This window comes from Bos mutus, chromosome 13, assembly GCF_027580195.1.
Source record: "Bos mutus isolate GX-2022 chromosome 13, NWIPB_WYAK_1.1, whole genome shotgun sequence".
Lineage (NCBI taxonomy): Eukaryota > Metazoa > Chordata > Mammalia > Artiodactyla > Bovidae > Bos > Bos mutus.
Window position 1 is genome coordinate 42,448,800 of NC_091629.1, and position 22,040 is coordinate 42,470,839.

At 43.3% G+C, this 22,040-nt stretch overlaps 1 protein-coding gene across 1 annotated transcript in view; it reads right to left on the bottom strand.

Annotated features, from left to right (window-relative positions):
- The window catches only part of VAPB (VAMP associated protein B and C), a 47,380-nt gene extending 25,790 nt beyond the window's left edge, over window positions 1–21,590 (bottom strand). The window contains exon 1 of the mRNA XM_070381493.1: window positions 21,327–21,590. Within this exon, the coding sequence (XP_070237594.1) occupies window positions 21,327–21,384 (58 nt within the window). The 5' untranslated portion in view covers window positions 21,385–21,590. The remainder of the gene's footprint in view (window positions 1–21,326) is intronic.
- Between the last annotated feature and the right edge of the window lie 450 nt (window positions 21,591–22,040).

Here is a 22,040-nt window from a genome sequence, read left to right on the forward strand (position 1 = left end):
CCAGGCCTTAAAGCTTTCTAGATACAAGCTGAGATCTGTTCATTTCAACAAAATTCTGCCTCAAGAACATGGAAGCATCTTCAGATCAGAATGCCAAGAATTCATAAGAGCCCACAAATCCACATCCACCACCCCACCCTGCCAAAAAAACAGCATTTTCTAAGGTGGTTTGAAGTATACTAAGCAGAAAACAGGGATTTGGTGAGATTTCACTGTGATGAAATTAAGAATACTCGTTTCCAACTCAGTTTCTCCTGTCCCTTCCTCCTCCTGCTGCCTCATAAATCGGAGTCAGGGATAAATTTAAGTGCATTTATCCTTTGCAGTGACCTTTTCTTCTAGGTAGTCCACAAAAATTAAGCAAATTTAACTGTGGACACTAATCTGCTTCTGGAAACTCCACTGGTTAACCTATTACACAGCAATCTAAATAATATTTTAACCTATATGATTCACTTAAAAGGTAGTCTAAACTATTAAAAAACAAACATTATTTGCAATAAATAAGCAGAATAAATAAATATCTCAGATTTCTCCCTCAACAAAAGTATTAGAGACTTCTTGGGCTTATGTAGGCCTTTTTTTAAAAAAAATCTAGAGGAAACAATACTAAAAATATAGGCAAGTGAACAACGTCACTGATAAAACAGCAAAGTCTAATGTGAAAAAATCAAGACATTCTGTAAAAACAGGCCAACCCTTCAACCCACCCTCCAGACAATTCAAGAATTTTACTGAAAACAAATTCTATTTGATTTGAGTAACTACAGGAAATAAACTATGTTAGTGTTCTCCTTTTCTCTTGTATTAATGAATTAGAATATACAAAAATCCCAATAAAAATGATGTAAAAGCTCGTAAGCATCATTCAGATTTTTACTAGTCATTTTCCTTTCATAAAACTGCCATTTCCATTAAAGCATTATGTAAAAATGGGATTTTACTATACCAACATGGGTGTTTATCTCCAATGAACTCAAACACTGGTTATGCAGTACAGTCAATTTTACAAATGAAATATTCACAAACTAGACTTTCTTCTTTTAAGAGATGAAAAAATGATTTGGTATCTCTAGAACTGCAGCACACTCATTTAATCATTTTTCTTTCTAATCTTCTAGTCTTTCAGACAGTTATGCAGATATTTTAAGAACATCTAAAATGTGAAATAGGAGGTCCCCCAAAATGAAACAACATGAGTTTGAGAGAAATTAGGAATATTCCTTAGAGTCCTAATTTTTTTTCTTTTCAGCCATTTGAATAATGTTCTTTATGCCCTATATTATGCATATTCATCTGTGAAAATGCTTGTGAGTTTGATAGATGCTCATGAATAGCATTAACTAACTTGAATTCAAATTCCATAACATGCTTTAAAATGTATTAAGATAAAACTAAGCACAGTATAAACCATTTCCTCACTCAGGTTCAGCTTATTGTCATTTGAAAGTGTATATTTTAAGACATGAAGATCTAGAATTGTCCTGTCTTAGAAAGTAAATAATAGAATGTCAGCAGAAATATGCACAGCATTAAAACTAAAAGCAGAAACAGTGAATCTTTCAGTCTTCCTTACAGAAATGGAGCCTCATAATTATAAAGCTTTGGTTTTAAAGATCAAGGAAACACAGTCACAAGCCAGCAAACTCCTCAACAGCATGACGTCAGACCTCAGGTAGTGGCAATTTCATTAAAAAATGGCTGGATAAACGTATCAATCAAGAAACACAAGAGCACTTTGTGGAAAAAATATTCCATTAAATCTTGAAAGATTTTACCAATATATGCATGGTTTAAGTACTTCCTTTCTGTGACCATTCACTCCAAGATCCATGGAAGAAAAGACTATAACAAAACTCTTCCTTTCAGAAAGAGGAAACAACCATTTTCATAAAAGAATGACCTAAGCATTCAGGTCCCAATGACTTTTCTAAAGGTAACAGCGGAAACGCCAAGTGAACTCAAAACTCAATCCTGACCTTACTTATCTTTGTAACTTTAAGCAGATCATATCACCCCACATGTAAAGCGCAGGACATAATTTAAGGGGTACTACTTTTACTTAGCAATTCAACTAGAAAATAAAGACAGATAGACAGACAGACAGACACACACACACACAATTATAAAACCTCTAGAAGATAACCTAAGAAAATCCAGGTACCTTGGGCTTGACATGACTTTTCAAAAGATACAACATGGAAGGCACAATCCATGAAAGAAATAATTAATAAGCTGGACTTCATTAAAATTAAAAAGATTTGCTCTGCAATGGATACTGTTAAGGAGAATGAGAAGACAAACAAGCCAAATACTAGGAGAAAATATCTGCAAAAGACATACTTAATAAAGAATTGTCACCCAAAATATATAAAGAACTCTTAAAATTCAACAATAAGAAAATGAACAACCGAACTTTTAAAAACAATGGGCAAAAGATCTGGACACCTCAGCAAAGAAGATATACAGAAGGAAATTAAGATCTACAGATAGAAAAAAATATAGAAATGAAAAGATGCTCAACATATGTCATTAAGAAACTGCCAATTAAAACAACACATGAGATACCAATACATACTTATCAGTGGCCAAAATTTAAAACACTTACAGCATCAAAGGCTGGCAAGGATGTAGAGCAACAGTTTTCATTCCTCACTGCTGCAAATTCAAACCTCTGGAAGACAGTCTGACTGTATTTAAAACACACACACACACACACAAACTCAATATACTCTCTTACTACACAATCCAGCAATCACACTCCTTGGTATTCACCCATGGGAGCAGAAAACCCACATGCACACAAAAACATGCGCACAGATGTTGACAGCAACTTTATTTATACTGCCAAAACCTGAGAGCACCAAGATGTCCTTTAGCAGGTAAATAAGCTGTGGGACATACAGACCACGGAGTATCATTTCACACTAAGATGAGCTATCACACCACGAAAATTCAGACCCAGATGAGTCTTAAATGCACATTACTCAGTTAAGGAAGCCAATCTGAAAAGACTATACCCTACATAATTTCAATTATATAACATTCTGGAAAAGGCAAAACTATGGAGATAGCAGTTTGCAGGGCTTATGAAGGAATGGAGGGATAAACAGACCAAGGACAGAGGGTGGTCAGGGCAGTGAAACTATTCTGTGTGATACTACAATGGTGGATGAGTGTTATTACACATTTGTCAAAGCCCGCGGGATGTACACCACCAAGGCTGACCCCCGACTTAGACCGTGGACTTTGGGTGACAAGGACATGTCAGTGCAGGTGTATCAGCTGTAGCACCATTCTGGTGCTGGATGCCGACAGCGGAGGAAGCTGTGCGTGCGTGGGGCCAGGTGCAACTCTGTGCTAAGTTTGCTGTCAACCTAAAACTGATCTTAAAAAATAAAGCTTTCCACCCTGCCAAAAAAGAAAAGAAGCACCCTCAACATCTCAGATATTAAGTATCACTGATTTTTAACAGACATTATGTAGATATAATTGGATAAAGATAAATGAACAAAGATGCTGCGTTTTGCTTTTCCTTTTCTGGAGTTCATGAAAAATTCTGGTGTTGCAAATAAATATTCTTCCTATGTGATATGTCTCCTGATGTAGCTACGATACTTTGAAACTCAAACTGTGTGTTACCAAGGAAGTTATATACCAATTTGATATATTATCTATCAGGTCTCAGCTTTCCAAATATAAACTTAGAGTTATTAGTTCCACACCAGTTTTTTTCACACTGCATAAAAAGAGCTATATTATTTTATACTCTTGCAAACACAATTGAGGTACATCATCTCTCTTTTCTTCAACCCTCCCAAAAAACATGTTACCATATTTCACTTCAACTCTGAAAAGATTACCTTCTGGGAAGGTAATAATCTGTCTCCAGAAGCCTAGGACTCATGATGGATTTTGTTAAGACAATGAAATTATGTTTGAGGTTTTAATACAACAGACTCTGTGTATGGGAAAATACATTAAAATGGGGGAAATGGACACTCTAAAGTAAAAACTGGCTGGATATCTTACAGATGTCTTCAAAACTGATCCTTTGACAGTCTGTTTTCATTAAAGGTATCCTACTGCCTCCTGCCCTCCCAACCTACCTGCAGTGCACCAGCCTTCTCATTATTCTTCTTGTTTAGGTTAGGCTTCCGCTTTCAGAATGTAAACTGCCTGAACAGAGAGACTTTTCTTGTTCACTCCTGATCACAGGTTTCCAGAGCATTTCCAGACGTAGCATGGATGCTCAATAAATGTGCTGGAAAATGAGTGAATGGCCATGCCACACTTCCATCTGTTTTAAACAAGGCTTTCTCTCTTCCTGAACCCTCCCTCCTGGAGGCACCACCAGGCTCTGGGTGAATCAATACTGAGCTAGCTACAGCTCCCTCTGCAGGATTAGTCCCCTTTTCATCTTCTGCACAGGACTCAGAATCAACTTGACAGTTCACGTGTTCCTTTCCTGACTGCTTCCCACCTGGAGTGAACCTCCACACAATTCAGCACTGGATGTCCAAAGCCTAAAACCGCGCATACCACACACATAGTAATGGGCTCACTAAGTGTGTGCAGCCTGAATGGATACCAGGTTTCCTCAGAGGCAACCCAACTCATTCTGACACGTTTCCTGTAAAAGAATGCCTCATCCGTAACTTCGCTCTGCAATCATGATATATTTGGGCTGACCATACACAGGTTGAAGGTACTATTAATAAAAATGGTCACTTGTGTCAATAAGGCTTTTGTCACTATTATTCTATGATAATTTTGTTTAAAGTTGTCCCTCTAAAAAATGAAAAACAGATTTCATAGTAACAGATATCCAAAGAGGGTAAACTCTTAAATAACCATGAACTCAAGAGTAACAACACTGGGAGATTTTTTTTTAATCTGTTTTCTTGATTTAAGTCTTAGCTCACACATTAATTCAATGTTTTACAAACAAAAATAAAGCTTTGCAATTAATGTGCCTTTACTGGCAGACACTGGATTCCAACACTTCAGCAGAAAGCCTTATTATATATCTCTGATTCTGAAAGTACCACAAATAAAAAGAACCCGACACACACATAACTTTCCTAAAGAAATCTCAGAATGCAAAGTGTTCTAAATTAATAGAGCAACCAACCCACCTGATATCCCTGGGAGAGAGCCAGCTATTGAGAAGCATCACACCCATTATTATAGCAAGAGAAATCAAAACCCAAGAATATTCACTAATGATCTAGACACTGGCTTGATTGAAAAAGACTATACCAACATTTAAGGCTGCTTATTCAACTCACTAGTTTCCTAGCTCCTCTGGAGCAAAAAGAAATAAAATTCAGTCTCCCATCAACTCCATGGGTGGGAAACTACCACATAAGGCACCCTGCTGTAGTGTAAGGACTCAGTGGATCAAAGTACTATGGAAGCTTAAGGACAGGCTCAGGAAAGCTCCCTGCGAAAGACAAAAAGCTGGGCAGCAAGGAACAACCGCCTAACAAGTGGAAGGATATTTGGAGCCTATGTTAACAGACAAGCAAGAATTCAGAACATATAAATAACTCTTATTAAGAACAAATGTGTCAAATTCTTATGAAAGAATTCTACACAACAATTGAAAAGAATGAAGTAGATCTGGTCTTAAAAACATGGTAAGTGATACAAACACCATAATACCACATTAGGTAAAACAAGAAAAAAAAAAAAAAAAAGGAAATAGTTCACACTAAATTCCTCTGAAAAGTAAAGAAGAGAGGAGCATGAACGGGCAGATGTGGAGGGCAGACATGTCTTCAAATTCTTGGTGAACCTTATTCATTAAAGAAAAACTTCAAAACATTTAGTTATTTGGTATTTAGATGTTTATTACATGATCTGTATTTTTCTGTAATTGTATTTTTTCCACATGAAAAGAGCTATAGTTTATGTAAGATCCAGACAATATTCTGAGAGAATTTTCTTCTTGCCTAGAATGCTCTCTGTATATATAAAAATACTAGAATCCTGAATTGTGGAGTTTCTTGAAAACCTATATATATACACACACACAGACATACACATCAATAGCCATTCTTATGTTATTTTTATAAAAATCAAGGTAATTATTTAAAACATGTTTAGAGTAGCAGTGGTCTCAATTCAAGACAAAAACCCAAACCTCAAATTCTTACAAAATCTATTGTAAAAACCTTGAAGACTATAATAAGCCTTTGCTGGTGCTGCTGCTGCTGCTAAGTCACTTCAGTCATGTCCGACTCTGTGCGACCCCATAGACGGCAGCCCACCAGGCTCCGCCATCCCTGGGATTCTCCAGGCAAGAACGCTGGAGTGGGTTGCCATTTCCTTCTCCAATGCATGAAAGTGAAAAGTGAAAGTGAAGTCGCTCAGTCGTGTCCAACTCTTAGTGACCCCATGGACTGCAGCCTACCAGGCTCCTCCATCCATGGGATTCTCCAGGCAAGAGTATTGGAGTGGGGTGCCATTGCCTTCTCCAATAATAAGCCTTTACGCACCTAGAAATAAGACTAGAAGCCTTTACACACCTAGAGATAAATTCTATGACTATTTTTGTTAATGCAACACCTCTTTTCTAAACAGGAAAATGGCAGAACGTTTATGTAAGAGCTGAAGTTTTGTACATTCCATCAATACACAGCACTAAGACATATTATGGTACACCAGTGAAGATTATTTTAAGGTGATGGCACACATGTCTAGTGTGAATTTTATATCAGTTCTAAAAGGATCTTAGACTCAGTTTTTTTCAATGCAGAATCTTTTGTCCCACTAACAAAACATCTAGTAATTTTTCTCTATTTAAAAGATAAAAATTTGTGATTTAGAGAGATCATGAAAATAAACAAAAAGGTAAGCAATACTCTACTAAATTAAAATTCTACTTAAATATGAGGGGCAAAACATGACATTTTTTCCACACAAAGCAGGAAGAATCAAGACAGAATTATGCCCAAATGAGAGAGACATGCGTGATTAGAGAGCAAGGGGTCCCAATTTCTCACGGTCATGGTTGTGGCTGTAACTTGACTGAGTTATAAATTAACAGTTCAAGTCAAGTGCTGAGAGTCAGTATCAGCGGAAGTAAAAACTTCCCCAAAATGTTCAATCTTTAATGGAGACGACAGACAGCATACAAACAGCCGCCACACCAAAATCAACACATCCCAAATCACAGCAGACACACAGAGGCGAGAAGCACACGCACACTTAGCATTCTGCACCTCTATGGTCCAACGTGAGTTTTCAATTTGTGAACAATGAGAAATAGCAGAATTCGGTTTATCAGTTAGTATGTAATCTGCTTTGGTTTCCTTTTCAACAGAGAATCTAAGTGGCTACACCAGTGAAAAGAGATCAGCAGCTTCTTAAATTCAACAAGAGGCCAGGGAAAAAGGCTATGAGACTTGGATGAAAAATATCTTCTATTTTCCTCCTTCTCTGCCTTTGGAAATCATATTCATTCTTCAAAGTTTTGCTCAAATGCATTCTCTTTTGAAAAGGCTTACCTAATCTCTCAGTTGGAAAAAATTATTCCTTCCTATACTGTGTTCTAACAATAAGCTGATGATGACCAAATTTATATCCTGACCCTCTCCACTGGTGTCCACTTGTGGCTGTAATAAGCATCTTAAGTTTATCATGGCCAAGCAGCAGAGCCCAATTCCCCTCACCCAAACACACTGCTTCCCATCTCAGGAAAAAGAAACCGCCATTCACCAAAAAGCTTGGGCCAAAAGCAGTTACCTTACTTCCCCTCCCATTCCACATTTAATCCTTCAGCCAGCTCTACCTTCAAAAGAGATTTGGAATCTGAGCACTTCTCATCCCATTCTCTTCATTGTCACCATACTGGTCCAAGCCACAGTCTGTTGGCCTGGGTTAGGGACAACTTATGGATGATGTATGGGTGGACAGATTATTGGATAACTGTGTGGAGGGTGGATGGGTGGATGGATAATGGGTAAGTGTAGCAGCCTCATGGCTTCCACACACACCAACCACATATCTAAATAGCCTACTTTCCCCACACCAGCCATGGTCTTTTAAAAAGACTCTTGCTTAGAATCCTCCATGGTTTTCCAGCTCAGAACAAAATCCAAAGTCCCTCCCATGGCCTGTCTACCGGGAAGGTGCCACCTTCCTCTCTGAGCCCACCGCTCCTCTGCAGGCATAATGTCTCTGCTGCTCCTTGAACACACCAAGCTTATCGCCACCCTAGGGCCTTGCATTTGTCCTTTCCTCTCTCTTGAATGTTCTTCCCCCAAAATGTGTGCACAGCTTGCACTCATTTTACACAGGTCTCAGTTCCAATACTGTATTGCCTTCTCAGAAACTTGGCCTTCTCCGATTGCCCTCTTTATAACAGAATCCACTTCCAAACCCCTTTAAACTTCATCCACCATCCTCTCAACCCCATTTAGCACCTACCATTATCTCAAAACATAGTCCACATATTTCCCCTTCTCTTATCTAGTGCCCATCTCCCCCACTAGAAGATGAGCTCCATAAGGCAAAGGTCTTGTCAGTTCTTTCATCTCAGTCTCTCAAGCATCCAGAACAACATTCAGCACAGTACAGGCATTCAATGAGTAACTGATGACGGCACAGTCCAGGTACTGTGCTAGGCCCTCAAGCTCAGAGACGACACTGCTCTCCTGCCCAGAACCCTGAAGAGACAGGGTCAATACACTTGGACAGCCGTCCCAGGACCCAGCCAGAACTAAAGAACAAGAATCTCTGGGACTGAGGCTCTGGAATGATCTATCTTGAAAACAAAATTATCAAACGACAGTGACGTTAGTTAACACTTAACAGGTCTATTCTAAGCACTTTATATGCATCAACTCACTTAATCCTTCCAACATACCCAGAAGTGAAGAATTTGAGGCATGGAGACATTAAATATTTTATCCTAGATTTTCAGGTGGTAGATCCAGCAGTCACATCCAGGCAGTCTGGCCCAAGAATTCACACTCTAAACTGCTGTGTGGTACTCGACCCCTCACTGCACAGAACACCATGTGGAAGTTAACATGTAAAGTGTTGTATAAACACAGGAGGGTGCGGGGGCGGGGAGCTGAACACTGAGGGTAAATCCCAGAGTTTGAAAAGATGAAGGAACACACTTTCTGAGTTGAAGGAAAAGTGTTGGTGTGAGCACGGTGTGGGGTGATCAAAGCACAAGGGGGCCTTGGAAAAGGAGGCCACGTGGCTACAGCAGGAGGGGTCTGAGCGGAGGGAGTGAAAGGAGAAATGGGGCGAGGGGCGATCACATCTGCTATGCTTTTTAACACCTTATAGTTTAAAAAAAAGCTATAAAACCTCATACCTATACAAGTCTGGCAGTGAGCTCTACAAGAGAAAATGAAAGGAAGAAAATTAAAAGTGACTCTAGGAAGGCAGGTACGATGAAGGAAAATAGGCTTTCTCTTCTCTTCACGGGCTCTAAACAGTATCCACTGCCTCTGCCAGCCTCCGGGGGAACCCAGATGTAAGAGGAGACGTACTCACACAAGTCTGTGTGTGTCTGAGTGTTTGAACATTTCAGGTGTTTAAAATGGAGAATAAAAGCTGAGACTGTTTTAAAAATAAAAAAAAGCATGGCCCAATTTGAAAGCCTGTGATGCTGGCCTAAGAATTCTGAACACTAACCTGTAGGGTTGAGGGAGCCAACAAACGTTTTCAAGTTTAGAAAAATAACTCTAACAAGTGTACGCAGGGTGGCCTGAAGGGTCAGGGAAGGAGAGAGTATATTAGAGCCAGAGGGGGCACATGCGGCAATAATCCTGCACTCAGGATATGGCAGTGGGGAGAAGCGGAAGCAAAGGGGTACAGGAGACACTGCTGAAGACAGTGACTGACAAGATGCGAGTGGGATGGGAAGAGGGGGCAGTGGAAGACGGGTTTAGGATTCCTGGCTTACCCGCGTGGGTTCAGGGGCCACTCCCAAGACAGGGAAGGCACATTTGAGAGCGTAAGTCAGGAACGCAGCGTGGAATACAGCGAGTCCTGATGTACTTTCATGACAACCAACAGGCAGGAATGTCCAGCAGGCAGAAAGCCTCGAGACCAAGATATGCTTGGAGATACAGACTTGGAAGTTTTCTGTGTAGCGGTGAGAGTTGAAAGGACTGTGAATGAGATAACATACAAAGAGTGCTTAAATGGAGAAGATGGAGAACAGAAGCTTGGGAAATGTCAACATCCAGTAACCATGATCAAGGGCTAGGGAGTTCACCAGAAAAGTCAAAGGTGAAAGTCACAAAGAGAAAATGGGTGAATTGAGAAGGGCTTCAGTGGAACATAAGGTATGAGAACTGAAAGGAAACTAGATGTAAACCACTCACTGAAATTCACTGCTTCCAAAAATTTAGTTGTGATGTAAGACTGGGCATTTGCTTAAGCGGGGGAAGATCTGGAGGAAGGTAGTTTCTTTTCAGGAAGGAGAAACTTAAGCATGTTTGTAGGCACTGGGAAAGCATCAAGCAGAACAGAAATCTGAGGCACCAGGAGGAGGCTGACTAATGGAGCGAGACACCACAGGGATGGAAAAGGGATGGAGAGAAGCACACTGCGTGAGAGGTGGTGCTGAGTCTCTGAAACAGGAGGGGAGGATGGTGGGAACATACGTTTGTAGAAGAGAAAGAAGTGACCAACCCTAGGTAGAATATCTTAATACTGAATGTCAGCTGCACACAGCAGCCTTGTTGATGGGTTCCACCATCCCTTTCCACAGAAAGCTGTCTTTTTTTTTCCCCCTCTTTACCTTTCTCGACACTCTCAGACCTGGACATTGACTCCCTGGAATGTGCCAAGCGCCGTGCATCATGCTGAGCACTGGGATCAGGGGTAAAGAAAACCGTCCAAGAGGGCAAAGGCATTGCTGGTTAGTGGGGAAGGAAAGCAAGTAACCAAACACAGCTGACTGTGCAGGGGCACAGGTATGCTGTATGTGGACAGTGTCAGGAAAACGACCGCAAAGACGTGGAGGAGGGAGCAGTGGGACAGGCGGAGAGGTGAACGCAGGAGCTCTGGGACTGGAGGAAGCAAAGGCCAGAGCGCAGGCACGAGGCAGGTGGCGCCGGGGAGATCAAGGGCACAAACGATTTCCCAGGCGTTGTTAGAGAATGCAAATTTTATTCTTTTGGCAACGGGCGTACAAAAATTTAAGATTTTTAAGAAAGCAAGAGAGAAGCTAAGATTGGCCCATCTGAAAGTGCCATCAGTATGGAGACAAGCCTAAGGACTCGGACGGGAAGACCAGGTAAGAAACAATTACAGTCATCCACGGAAAGGAGGCATCACGGAGGGGACAAGAAGGACAGGACAGACCTGAATGCCGGGTTCAGAGGGAGCTGCTCGACTGTGTGCATGTGGATACCACTCAGGGAGGTACGTGTCAGAAAAGGAGGTCCAAAGGAAAAAGGAAAAGGGAGTGGGGAAGAAGACATTTTGGGGCGTGTGGCACGTAAAGTACCTGCAGCCCACATCTGAGCTTGGGTCAGCCCTAGGATCACTCTAAACGCTGGAAGAAGCCAAGGGAACTGGCGGAAGAGACAGGGCGACTGGGTGGGGCGCTGAGAGGAGGAGAGAAGAGGAACAAGAGCCGGGGCTGGAAAACCTGCGCCCCTCAGCACCATCCTCAGGGCTCCTTAAGGAGCAGGCGGAAACGGCCAGAGGAGGGGGAGAAAGCCGAAAGGTGGTGCGTGAGGAGGTGAAGGGAAGAGCGTCGAGTCCCGCGCCATCACAGAGGCCAAATGCTCCAAAGAGTACTGTACATGTGAGGTAAATAATAAAATAAAATAACAGATGTAGTAACGAGGCAGTGAAGTGCCCAGGTGACGACTCAGGAGTAAAGCTTGCTAGCACATACGCTCCTCCTGGAAGGAAGGAGCAAGGAGAGCAAGCCCACCTGAGAACACAGTTAACTCCTGTCTGAAAGTGGACAGGGAAATATTCAGATGTTTACTGAAGAGGACTAATTGCCAAAGTTGGGCATGTATGCCTAGAGTTAGGCACGTAAAAGAAAAAAAATAAAATAAAATAGTCTTGTTATGAAGGGCACTGAAGGCATAATTCATTAAAAAAAAAATTTTTTTTTAAAGAATAAAATAAAGAGACCCAGGTAAACTGACTGAGTTTTCTCTGGACTGCTCCAGATGACCTCTCCCATCTTTTCCACTTCTGTCATTCTCTGGGCAAGACGAGAGGTTAACCAGGCAGGCACTGTAAACTGTCACCCCCCTGCGCCCAAAACTCCATGAGAAGTTCTGAATGACTGGACTCTCCAAGGAGTGATTCAGGACTTTGCTTCGTTCAATTAGTAAAGCAGTGTCTGACTTTTAAAAGGTCAAAAAGCACGAATTTGGATTTTCAGAGCAGTCCATCAAGATACATTAATATGCCAACAAATCAATTCAACCAAGAGAATGAGAATTCAAATAAGCCTCCACAAGGACAAACCTTTGGTTTTTCAGCAAATCCTTCTTTTTATTCTTTATGTATGCGTCCATTTCAAATGGTCAAGCCAAACACTGAAAAGATGACCTAGTCCAGGGCTATATCCCTTCTTTGGGGTTACTATTAAATAGCAGAAGACAAGAACATATCTTATAGTTACCACCGGGGAAAACTGCAGAAACAAAACCTATAGGGGCCTGCAGTCTACAGCATGGAAGACAAAGCCATCATAAATAAAGCACAAGGAGCAGATGCCATAAACATGCACAGGGTACCCGGGTTGTACAGTTTGAGGTGATGCAGAAAACACTGGAGCTGGATAAGAATATCCAAGAATACTCAGGAAAAGTTACTAGAATACAGTGAGCTTTTCAACAGGAACAAGACGGCTCATTAATTAAAGATCTGACACCCCACTAGTGCAAAGCACTGGTCGGTACTAAGAGAAATACAAACCCCAGTTTCTGCCCTCAGGGGGCTTTCCATCTTTCTTCTTCAACTAAAACAAATTTTAATAGCATGTTCTCAAGACTGGAGCTGGAAGGAACTCCAAGCGGCCTTGGGGTCAAGCTTCCTCATCCAACAGGAGAGGGAATCAAAGCTGGCTGGGGAGTGACAGCGGGGGCAGGAGCACAAGATGCCCTTTGTAATACAAGCACACAAGCAAGTTCTGCATTCCGCCAAGTGCCAGTCCAGTTCCTCTCATCTCTGAAACGCAGAGGATGATAATCCTGGCTGTTTTCCTAGATCTGAAGTGCTGGTGATGGGGCTTGGAACATTTAGGACTCTAAAGGCTGGAGAGTGCTCAGACAGTGGAGAAGCACAGAAAACTGACCTAGGTACCCTTCCTTTCTTTCCCCTTTCCCCATTATACTATAAATGTTGAGTGAAATGTGACTAAAAGGCAAAACAGTACCCAATCAGCCTGCATTGTTTGTGATGACAAGCACTGAGGCAACAGAGGGCATGTGAGGAGTGAGGAAGAAGGGAAGGTATGTGATAATATCAGCACGTAATTTTCAACATTAGTATAAAAATGACACAATCAGAAGTCACTGAGTTAGGATGAAAAGTTCTTAGGGGAAACAGAATTAGTACAATTACTTTTTTTTAATCAGTCACTCCAACACTCCAGAACAACACTGGAGTCTGCTTCATGGAAGCAGTGACAAGGAAGCCATTACCAGATTACACTGACAATTAAGCATTTTTTCCTTCATTTTTATATTTCATTTGTCTTTCAGCGCTCTTTCTCCATTCCCCGGGTCCTATTTCCAGTCCTCCTTTCATCTTCCTAGCAAGGTAATAAATACCAAAGTCCTGGGCCTTCCTCCTGAGCCACACTCCCACTCACTTTTTAAGAGGAGCAACACAGTCAATGGAATGATAAACAGGGGCTCTGCAGTCAGACAGATCTTGGTTCAAATCCACATCTAATTCAGGTTACGAACCTGAGAATTGTAACTATCTTACTTCCTAGTCCTGTTTTAAGAATAACTGAGCATTTACTTATAGGAGCCTGGACATTTTAGGGCCAGGACTCCACTCCAGCCCCCACCCCAGGGCCTGGCCCACAGGAAGCTTTTGGGATGTGGCAACCAGACCAGTCCCAAATCACAACCACGTTATATTCCATCTGACAAGAGGGGCTCCTCTGTCAGTGAGGAACACCTCAAAGCCTGAGCTGTGGAAAAAGAAGAAACTCCAAACATTTCCAACTGGACAATTGTGTACTATGCACACAATCACCATACCCCTGCACATCTCATGATTCCTACGAGTGGCTGTCATCATTCAGGGAAGGAAGACTTCCCAAAGCATACCCCCTACAGAATGGAAGAGCACCTTCTAATATTCACTGTGAGTCAGTCTCTTACAGCGTTTGAGAAATCGCTAGTCATCTCAGCCCCACCTGTAAGCTTTGCGGTAGCACCGATGAAGGTCACATTTCAGACATTCTTATCTTTTTTTATTATGTGCATAATATCACATATATTATTATAGTATAGTAAAACATAAATCTTTTATGTTGTTTAGTCATTAAGTTGTGTCCGACTCTTTTGCAACTCCCTGGACTGCAGCCTGCCAGGCTCCTTTATCCATGGGATTTCCCAAGCAAGAATACCAGAGTGGGTTGCCAACTCCCCCTCCAGTGACATTCCTATTCCTAATAAACACCCTTTTGAACTCTAAATTCCCACTTTACAGATCTGCAAAAACCTGTGATATCTCTACCTCACACAAGTTTCACCCTATCTTCCAAAGACTCCAGAGCAGATTTGCAGATTACTTGAAAGTTAGTGTGTTCTAAACATACAGAATCATTAAACACCAATGGTTTCTGTTACAAAAAAGAAAAAAAGAAAATTCACAAGGTAAATCAAAGAATGCTTTGGAGTCATCTGTATGGACTTTTTAAAAGAAGAAAGAAATCCCTTCTAAAAATTCCACAAATAGTAACTCTTAATTAACTAATATTCTTAAGAAATTATCCTGACAGCTACTAAGACATCCGTAATGGTTAAAAATTCTCTGCCTTCCTCCCCCGACCCTGTTCACAAGTTCCTTCCAGAGATGATGTGAAAGAAATGGGCTTTGCTGATACACACCTGGGCTAAATCCCTGCACCACTTTTTACCCAGTGGCCCCATCCAGGGGCAGGCCTCCTGACCACGGAGTAACTCATATCACAGAACTGTGCTACAGATTAAACAACAAGATAAAGAACCTAAAGCCTCTACCATTGTCCCCAGGCTTTGTGGACCACCTTCTGGAAATCAACCATTTCTCTTCTAGAAACATTCATTCTTCCCTTCCCTTTCCTCTCATATTGCATAACGGATGGAAGCATCACTACGGCCATTGCTTTAAATTTCGGACCCAAGTAACTGCAGGGAAGTGGTGGTGTTAGTCTAGCACTTAGCCCCTTACAAATATGCCCTCTGTTCTGAGCTCAGCCAGTTTTCTGCTCCTCTCCACTCTCTGAGCATCTTTTAAAGACAGCCCAAGGAACTTGGTTCCTAAAGGTTATAAGCAATTCAAACCTAGATAAATGGCCCACGGGGCCATTATACTGTCTTAAAGCGGTTCAGATGGCAAAGAATCTGCCTGCAATGCAGGAGACCTGGGTTCGAACCCTGAGTGAGGAAGTTCCCCTGGAGAAGGGAATTGCTACCCACTGCAGTATTCTTGCCTGGAGAACTCCATGGACAGGAGGAGCCTGGTGGGCTACAGTCCATGGGATCGGACAAAGAGTCAGAAACGACTGAGCGACTAACACACACACAAAAAGCACAATCCAAAACACACAGCAGCCTCAACCTCACTCTCCTCCAAAACATATATTTTCCAAGCCCCTCCCAGACAGGTTAAGGCTGAAGGACCTCATTGAAATGCCAACTGTATACTAATTCAAGCACATCAGTTATCTGTGTGAAGGTGTGGCCACATGGGCCTGCACACAAACGCGCAGGCACACACACACACACACACACACACACACACACACAACCAGAAGAAGCCTGACTGAAGACAATACTTGACAGATGAAAAGAAATGCTAACCTACTTGTCAGAAAGTAATAATAACCCCTCTGAAAGGATGAAGGAAACCTCTAGGAAAGTATTTCTATACCTTTAGAGTTTTGTGCCATCAATGCTAAAATATTATTAAAAGAAAGCACTACAAGATTTTTTCCCATGGGATGATGCCATTTTTTCAAGGATTTTTTTTTTTCCCCCACGCCAGGGGCAGGGGGGCCAGGGGGAGAGGGGGGATCCAAAAGCACATTAAGGCATTGTTTCTAGACATCAACAGTTTTTGTTAAAACAACAGTTTAACATTTTGAAAAACAGATATTCTAGAGATACTATTTTGACACACTGGCATTTTAAAAAATAATCTTAAATTGACTGTTGAGTTCAGTAATTTTGCTTGCATAATGAAGCTCTTTAAACAACTCATGTTTTTGGAAAGCCAACAGCCTAAGTCTGTCAGGTAAAAACTTCAAAGAATGAGCCCATCCGGCAGGCAAGGGCCAAAGCAATCCTGGATATTCTATGCTGAGAGGAGCCTAAAATGACAGAAAATGAGGGCACAAGCCCATAAACCATAACACAACTTTGTTTTTAAAACAATCCCAGTGCAAAATAACTGTGCAGAAGGCTTCTATTTCACTAAACATTCGATGGCAACCTTGTCTTGACTAATGGAACTCAGCACTCTTTTTGTTTGTCTTTCTTGTGCTGAAAGCTGTGCTCATTTGTTTCAAATCATGGTCATCCTTCAGATGGCAAATTCTTCAAATACAAATGGGAGATCTATGAAGCAGTCTCGGAAATAATTCCTTATGTAAAAACTCAAGTTTCAGGTTCTAAAAATTAAGCCTAAGGGCCATGTGTGAGCATAACCAATATAGTTTATTCCCCTGATTCCTCCCCTAATTTTCAGCTACTTGGTGGTAATATTGCTGGGTCAAAGTTCTCATATTTTGCCTTCAGCACTGGAAGGAAAGATGCTATATAATTTTAATAAATAAAAGATAGTGTTAATAATGTTTAAGAGTTCATTTCTTTAATAAGCATCAATTCAGACTAATTATTTTAACAAATCCACACTTGCATGCAGACCTACCAGGTAATTATCAAGATAACCGTGTTCACACTGCAAGCACACACAACAAGGAACTATCACCATTTTCCAAATACAAGCACACAGCCAACAACTATCCATTTTTTCCTCAAGGAGTTAACTGTAAAGAAAAGAATAAGTGAGTAAAAATAAGTTAACGTCTAATTCACATTTTTCTCCCAGGAACAAAAATTTAGGAGTTAATAACACAATCTATGAAGACTTAAGTTTGACTAAAGGTTGGTAAGTTTAATGCCACTTGCTTCTGATGAGCAAGCTGGTTAATAATTAAATAAATGAACATAATCTATTCAGGATGGATTTAAACCACAACCATAAAGAATCTTAAGCACACTGCTGACATTTTGTTGTGCTGTAAAACACAGTCTGCTCTATGTGATCATGAAATGTTAAGGAAATCAGGGCTATGCTAAAACTAAAGAATTAATGCTGTAATTAGCATCTGAAAGATAATTACTGCATAGAACAGACTATATCCACAAGGTTTTCTATTTTTTAGCTTCCTAAACAATCTTCAGCTACAAGTTAACTAAATAGGGTGAACTAAAGATTCTAAGCACTTTCCTCAGACAAAGAGAGGTCCCTAACCCATTGACCCAAGCTCCCCTTTCCTCCACAAAGTGGTAATCAACCACAGCAATCCAGTGGATACATACTGACCAACAACAGGACTACCTGAGGTTTCCTGAAGGTCACTGGTTCAGTCGCAGAATCAAGCAAAGGTAAATGGGTCCACTGTGGATTTAAACCTTAACTAACCAGCTCCTGAGGACAGTTAACAGACCATTCTCACGTGACAGTGTCATGAGATGGAGGAGGACGCTAGGGTGTGAAGAAAGAGGAAGAGTCCTGGGCAATGACCGAGAAAATATACAGCATACTACTTAACTGTGGATGGAATCAATGGAAGGGGAGGGAGAGGAGAAAGAAAAGAGATACGAAATACCCTAAAAGTTGACTCTCTCATAAAACTCTCACTGAGTTGGGCAACAACTGGAACCTCAGAGAGAGAAAGTAAAGGATTTGGCCTTGAAGGAAGAACAACAGAAAAGAGTAACAATGCAAAGCACACTTTTCTCAGGTTTTAAAAGCCTTTAACTCTTTCAGAAGGGTGACTCCAATCCAGAGAGATCCTACTATTCCACCATGCCGAGTATCACAGCATCGCGCTTCTTTTGGGAGGCCAGGAGGCCTTCTCCTTCTGACACTTAACCACAAAGCAGCTCAGCACTTTCTTTAAGACTGAACAAGGTCCTGTAAGGCTGTGTCCTCTTTTCTTCTGTAACATTCTTAACTTCAACATAATCACACAAAATGTCCAAGATGAAAAATAATCCAACATATACAACCGTATACCATCTTAGGCTACACTTAAAAGATGATTAATTTTTTTCCTCTAGATGACAGACATTTAAATTATATCTTCTTATGTAAAGTTAGCTTACAAGTCTGATTCATCTACGTGAACTGTCCGAAGTCAGAATCATCATTCCAAGTAATCTGGAAGATACTAGTTAAATGAGCCAGTTCTCATCCTGAAATGAATGCTCTCTATACAGCAAAATAGGGTATTGAACCTCATTTCATGATTTTAGTGCTCAGTTTAAAACAAACCCACAAACAAATCATGAAAGTGGTTTATTGAAGACTGCATATGCCTCTTCTGAAGTCACAAGCCAACAGCCCTCAACAATCTGATACCAGGACTTTCCTGGATCACTTCCCCAGCAAACATATCCAGCAACTTTGGCCATCATTACTCTGGCCAACCCTAGGCTGAGAGATGACTCCTCTTTGCCACACCGTTCAGGTAAAGAAACTGAAATGATGAAATCAGTTGTGTAAAATACAACCAATCTCTGTACAATACTGCACATTTACGAAGCAGCTGAACAGCCATAATCTCAACCAAACTTTCTACAGGAAGCAAGGTAGATATGAGCACCACTCCCATGGAGAAAAGAGTAATCCCAGGTTTTGGCGAGCAAAGTGGCCAGCCTAAGCTCAAACATCACTAAGTGAAAGAACTGGGACAAGAACTGAGGAGAGTGTATGTTCAAGAGTGGGGTTAGGGCTGCAGGCAGAGGTGGGGTTAATCAGGGAGAACTAGCTGAGGAGACACAACACAATCTGCATTTGGACACAGGCTGTGTCTGTTCACAAAGGCCTTGGAAGACAGGACTCTTGTCAACCAGCCAGCGCCTCGTGACTCCAACAAAGGCTCTGTGCCCTAGTCATTCAGATATACTAATGGCATCCCAAAGGAGCCCAGTAGTCTCAGCCTTTGTGCCTCGGTACCTGCAATTTCCTCCAACTGACACACTCCTCACTCCTTTCTCCCTGTCACCCACTTCCATCTGACCTTTGAACTCAAGTCAAATGACACCTTCTTCGGGTGCTGATCTTGGAGCAATCTGGATTGCCTTGTATCACGGCACTGTTCTGGCTGATTCTGTTGTCAACTCTCTTTCCAAGAGCTAAGTTCTGGGGTGGGGGCCTGAGGGAGAATGGGGGCATCTATGTGATGTGACTCGTCTTCTCCTGTCACCTGTCACATGGAGCAGGCAATGGGTAAATGCCTGTGGACTCAAAGAATGGACGTGCCAACTTCCAGGAGGAGTTAAGCCAGGCTTCCAGGGTAGAGAATTTCAGACAACTCAAGTTGAAACCATCACCTTCCACATTCACTTGAGTTACCAGATTCCTCTCTCAGCCTGGCTCCACTAGAAGGCCTGACCTTAAAGTACTGCCATGAAATTATAATCCACGTCACGGTTTTGTGGTCTGTGTTTGTTTGAACTGGAAAACCTTCCACTGTTTATACATTTGGAATCACTTCCAAATGTGACAACCTGAGATTGTTAACCTGGGAGGCAAAATGACAGCCACCACAGTGGAAGAATGCCCAGGGATCGAGAAAGCGTAACTGTTAAAAGAGCGTGAGCTCTGGAATCTCGGTTCCAATGTGCCATTTGCCAACTGGGTGACTCTGGGTAAATTACTCACACTACCTCCTGCCTTAAAGTGGGGTGTGTGTAGCCAGCAGGCATCGCAATGCCACAAACATCTACTGAGGAGCTACTCTGGGCCAAGTGTTGGTGACACTGCAGTGACCTGGCCGTTCAAGGGAAACCATGCTTGCATCATGCCAGCCTGTGTTAGTCCCTCCTGAAATACTCTGGAGTACTGGCTTGCCAACCTTCACTAGAAGCTAATCTTTAAGAAAGCAAGGGTCTTGTCTGTCTTGTCCATTCACCCCTCTCAAGTGCCAATCAAATGTCTGCTACACAGCCACTCAGTACATTTGGAAAGAAGGAATGGTCAAATCAGGTGAAGACCTTCTTGTCCCCTAGCACTGTACTTTGGTGGACAAAGTAGGGAATAATAACTAAAGATGAACGCACACATTACAAGGGGCTTGGGCTCGCCACAAACATATAGGTGGCCCCCTGGGCTTCCTCGGACTCCAGTTCCAGGCTCTTCTGGGTGGGGAGGGGGAAGATGTGACAACTCTCCCCCACCGCCCCTCCCACGGCTGCACAGGTGTGAGCCACAGGCACAAGAAAGGCAGGAGAAGGAAAGTTGGGTCCCGTCTCGTTGGAACTTCTGAGGAGGTTCCTATCATTCACTTACTCCACAGGTTCTTATCAGGGCCCTAAGGTGTGCGGGGGATAAAGCGGAGACGTGACCAGGTCCTGTCCTCATGGAGCTTCCCTCCCAATGTGGAGCAGACACAGTACACAAGTGTGTAAAGTGGTCCTCGCACGCAGGGCTAAGTTGCCGAGCTGCCAGGAGTGATGCTACAGGGGCGGCCGCAGGTGTCTCGGGCGGGGTGGCGGGTCGGCGCGGGCCTCCCGGGGAGGCGACCTCTGACCTAGGACCTGAGCCTTCCGGGGACAGGCGGTCGCCGGGGCCCACACTCTGGGCGGAGGCCACAGACTGGACAGGAAGGGTCACAGCGGTAACTGTGCGAGTGTCTGGAGGGCGAGGCGCGGGAGGCTGTGGAGGAGCAGGCCCTGGACTCCCGCACCCGACCCTCGGGGCCGGGGAAGGGGCGCAGGCGGACTCGCCGTCGGACGGGGGCGGGGCGGGGGCCGCGGCCGGGGGGCCGACGTCACCGCCGCGCCGCCGGGCCCTCCGGAGCGCGGGAGGGAGCGCGGGGCGGCGGGCCCGGCCCGCGGCCGAAGATGGCGGGCCTCCGGGCTTACCTCGGAATTTGAGCTCGTGCTGCGGCTCGAGGCTCAGGACCTGCTCCACCTTCGCCATGTTCCTCGGCGGCGGGGCAGCTCGGGCAGGGAGACCCCTAAGAGGTCACCTGGGGCGGGACGCGTGAATGCTGCGCCCCCTTTAAATTTGGAAAGGGGGGGCCTGCCGGGGCGCGGGCGGGGGTCGCCTATGGGTTGCGCGCGGGGGGGGGGGGGACGGCCTACGCGGTGCAGGCGCAGGGGCGGAGGGCGAGGGTGAGGCCGCGGTGCCCAGCGAGCGTACGACACGCACGCACGCACGGACGCGCCGACGCACGCACGCACACACGCAGCAGGCCGGCCGCCTTAACCCGGCGCGCGCTCGGGGACGGCGGGGAGCAGAGCGCGCGAGCCCCTGCCGAGCAGTGCGCAGGCGCGGCGGTGGCCGTGGGGGCGGGGCTGCCGGGAGGCAGGGGGCGGGGCGTCGCGCAAGTCCCGGGGAGGGGAGGGTACGGGACACCCAGAATTGAGGACCATCATCCTGAAGATTATTTATTTAGGCAGGGCGCATGGGAGGCAGACTTTGTGTTAAGTGCTTTAGTCAATAATTAATAAAAATGAACTTCCACTTCTCCTTGCTAATGTGCCAGGCACTTAGAGATTTTGAATAATAATGAAAGTACGATTTATTCTTATAAACATGATGTTTGTGAGTGAATGATGTGTGTTAGACACGGT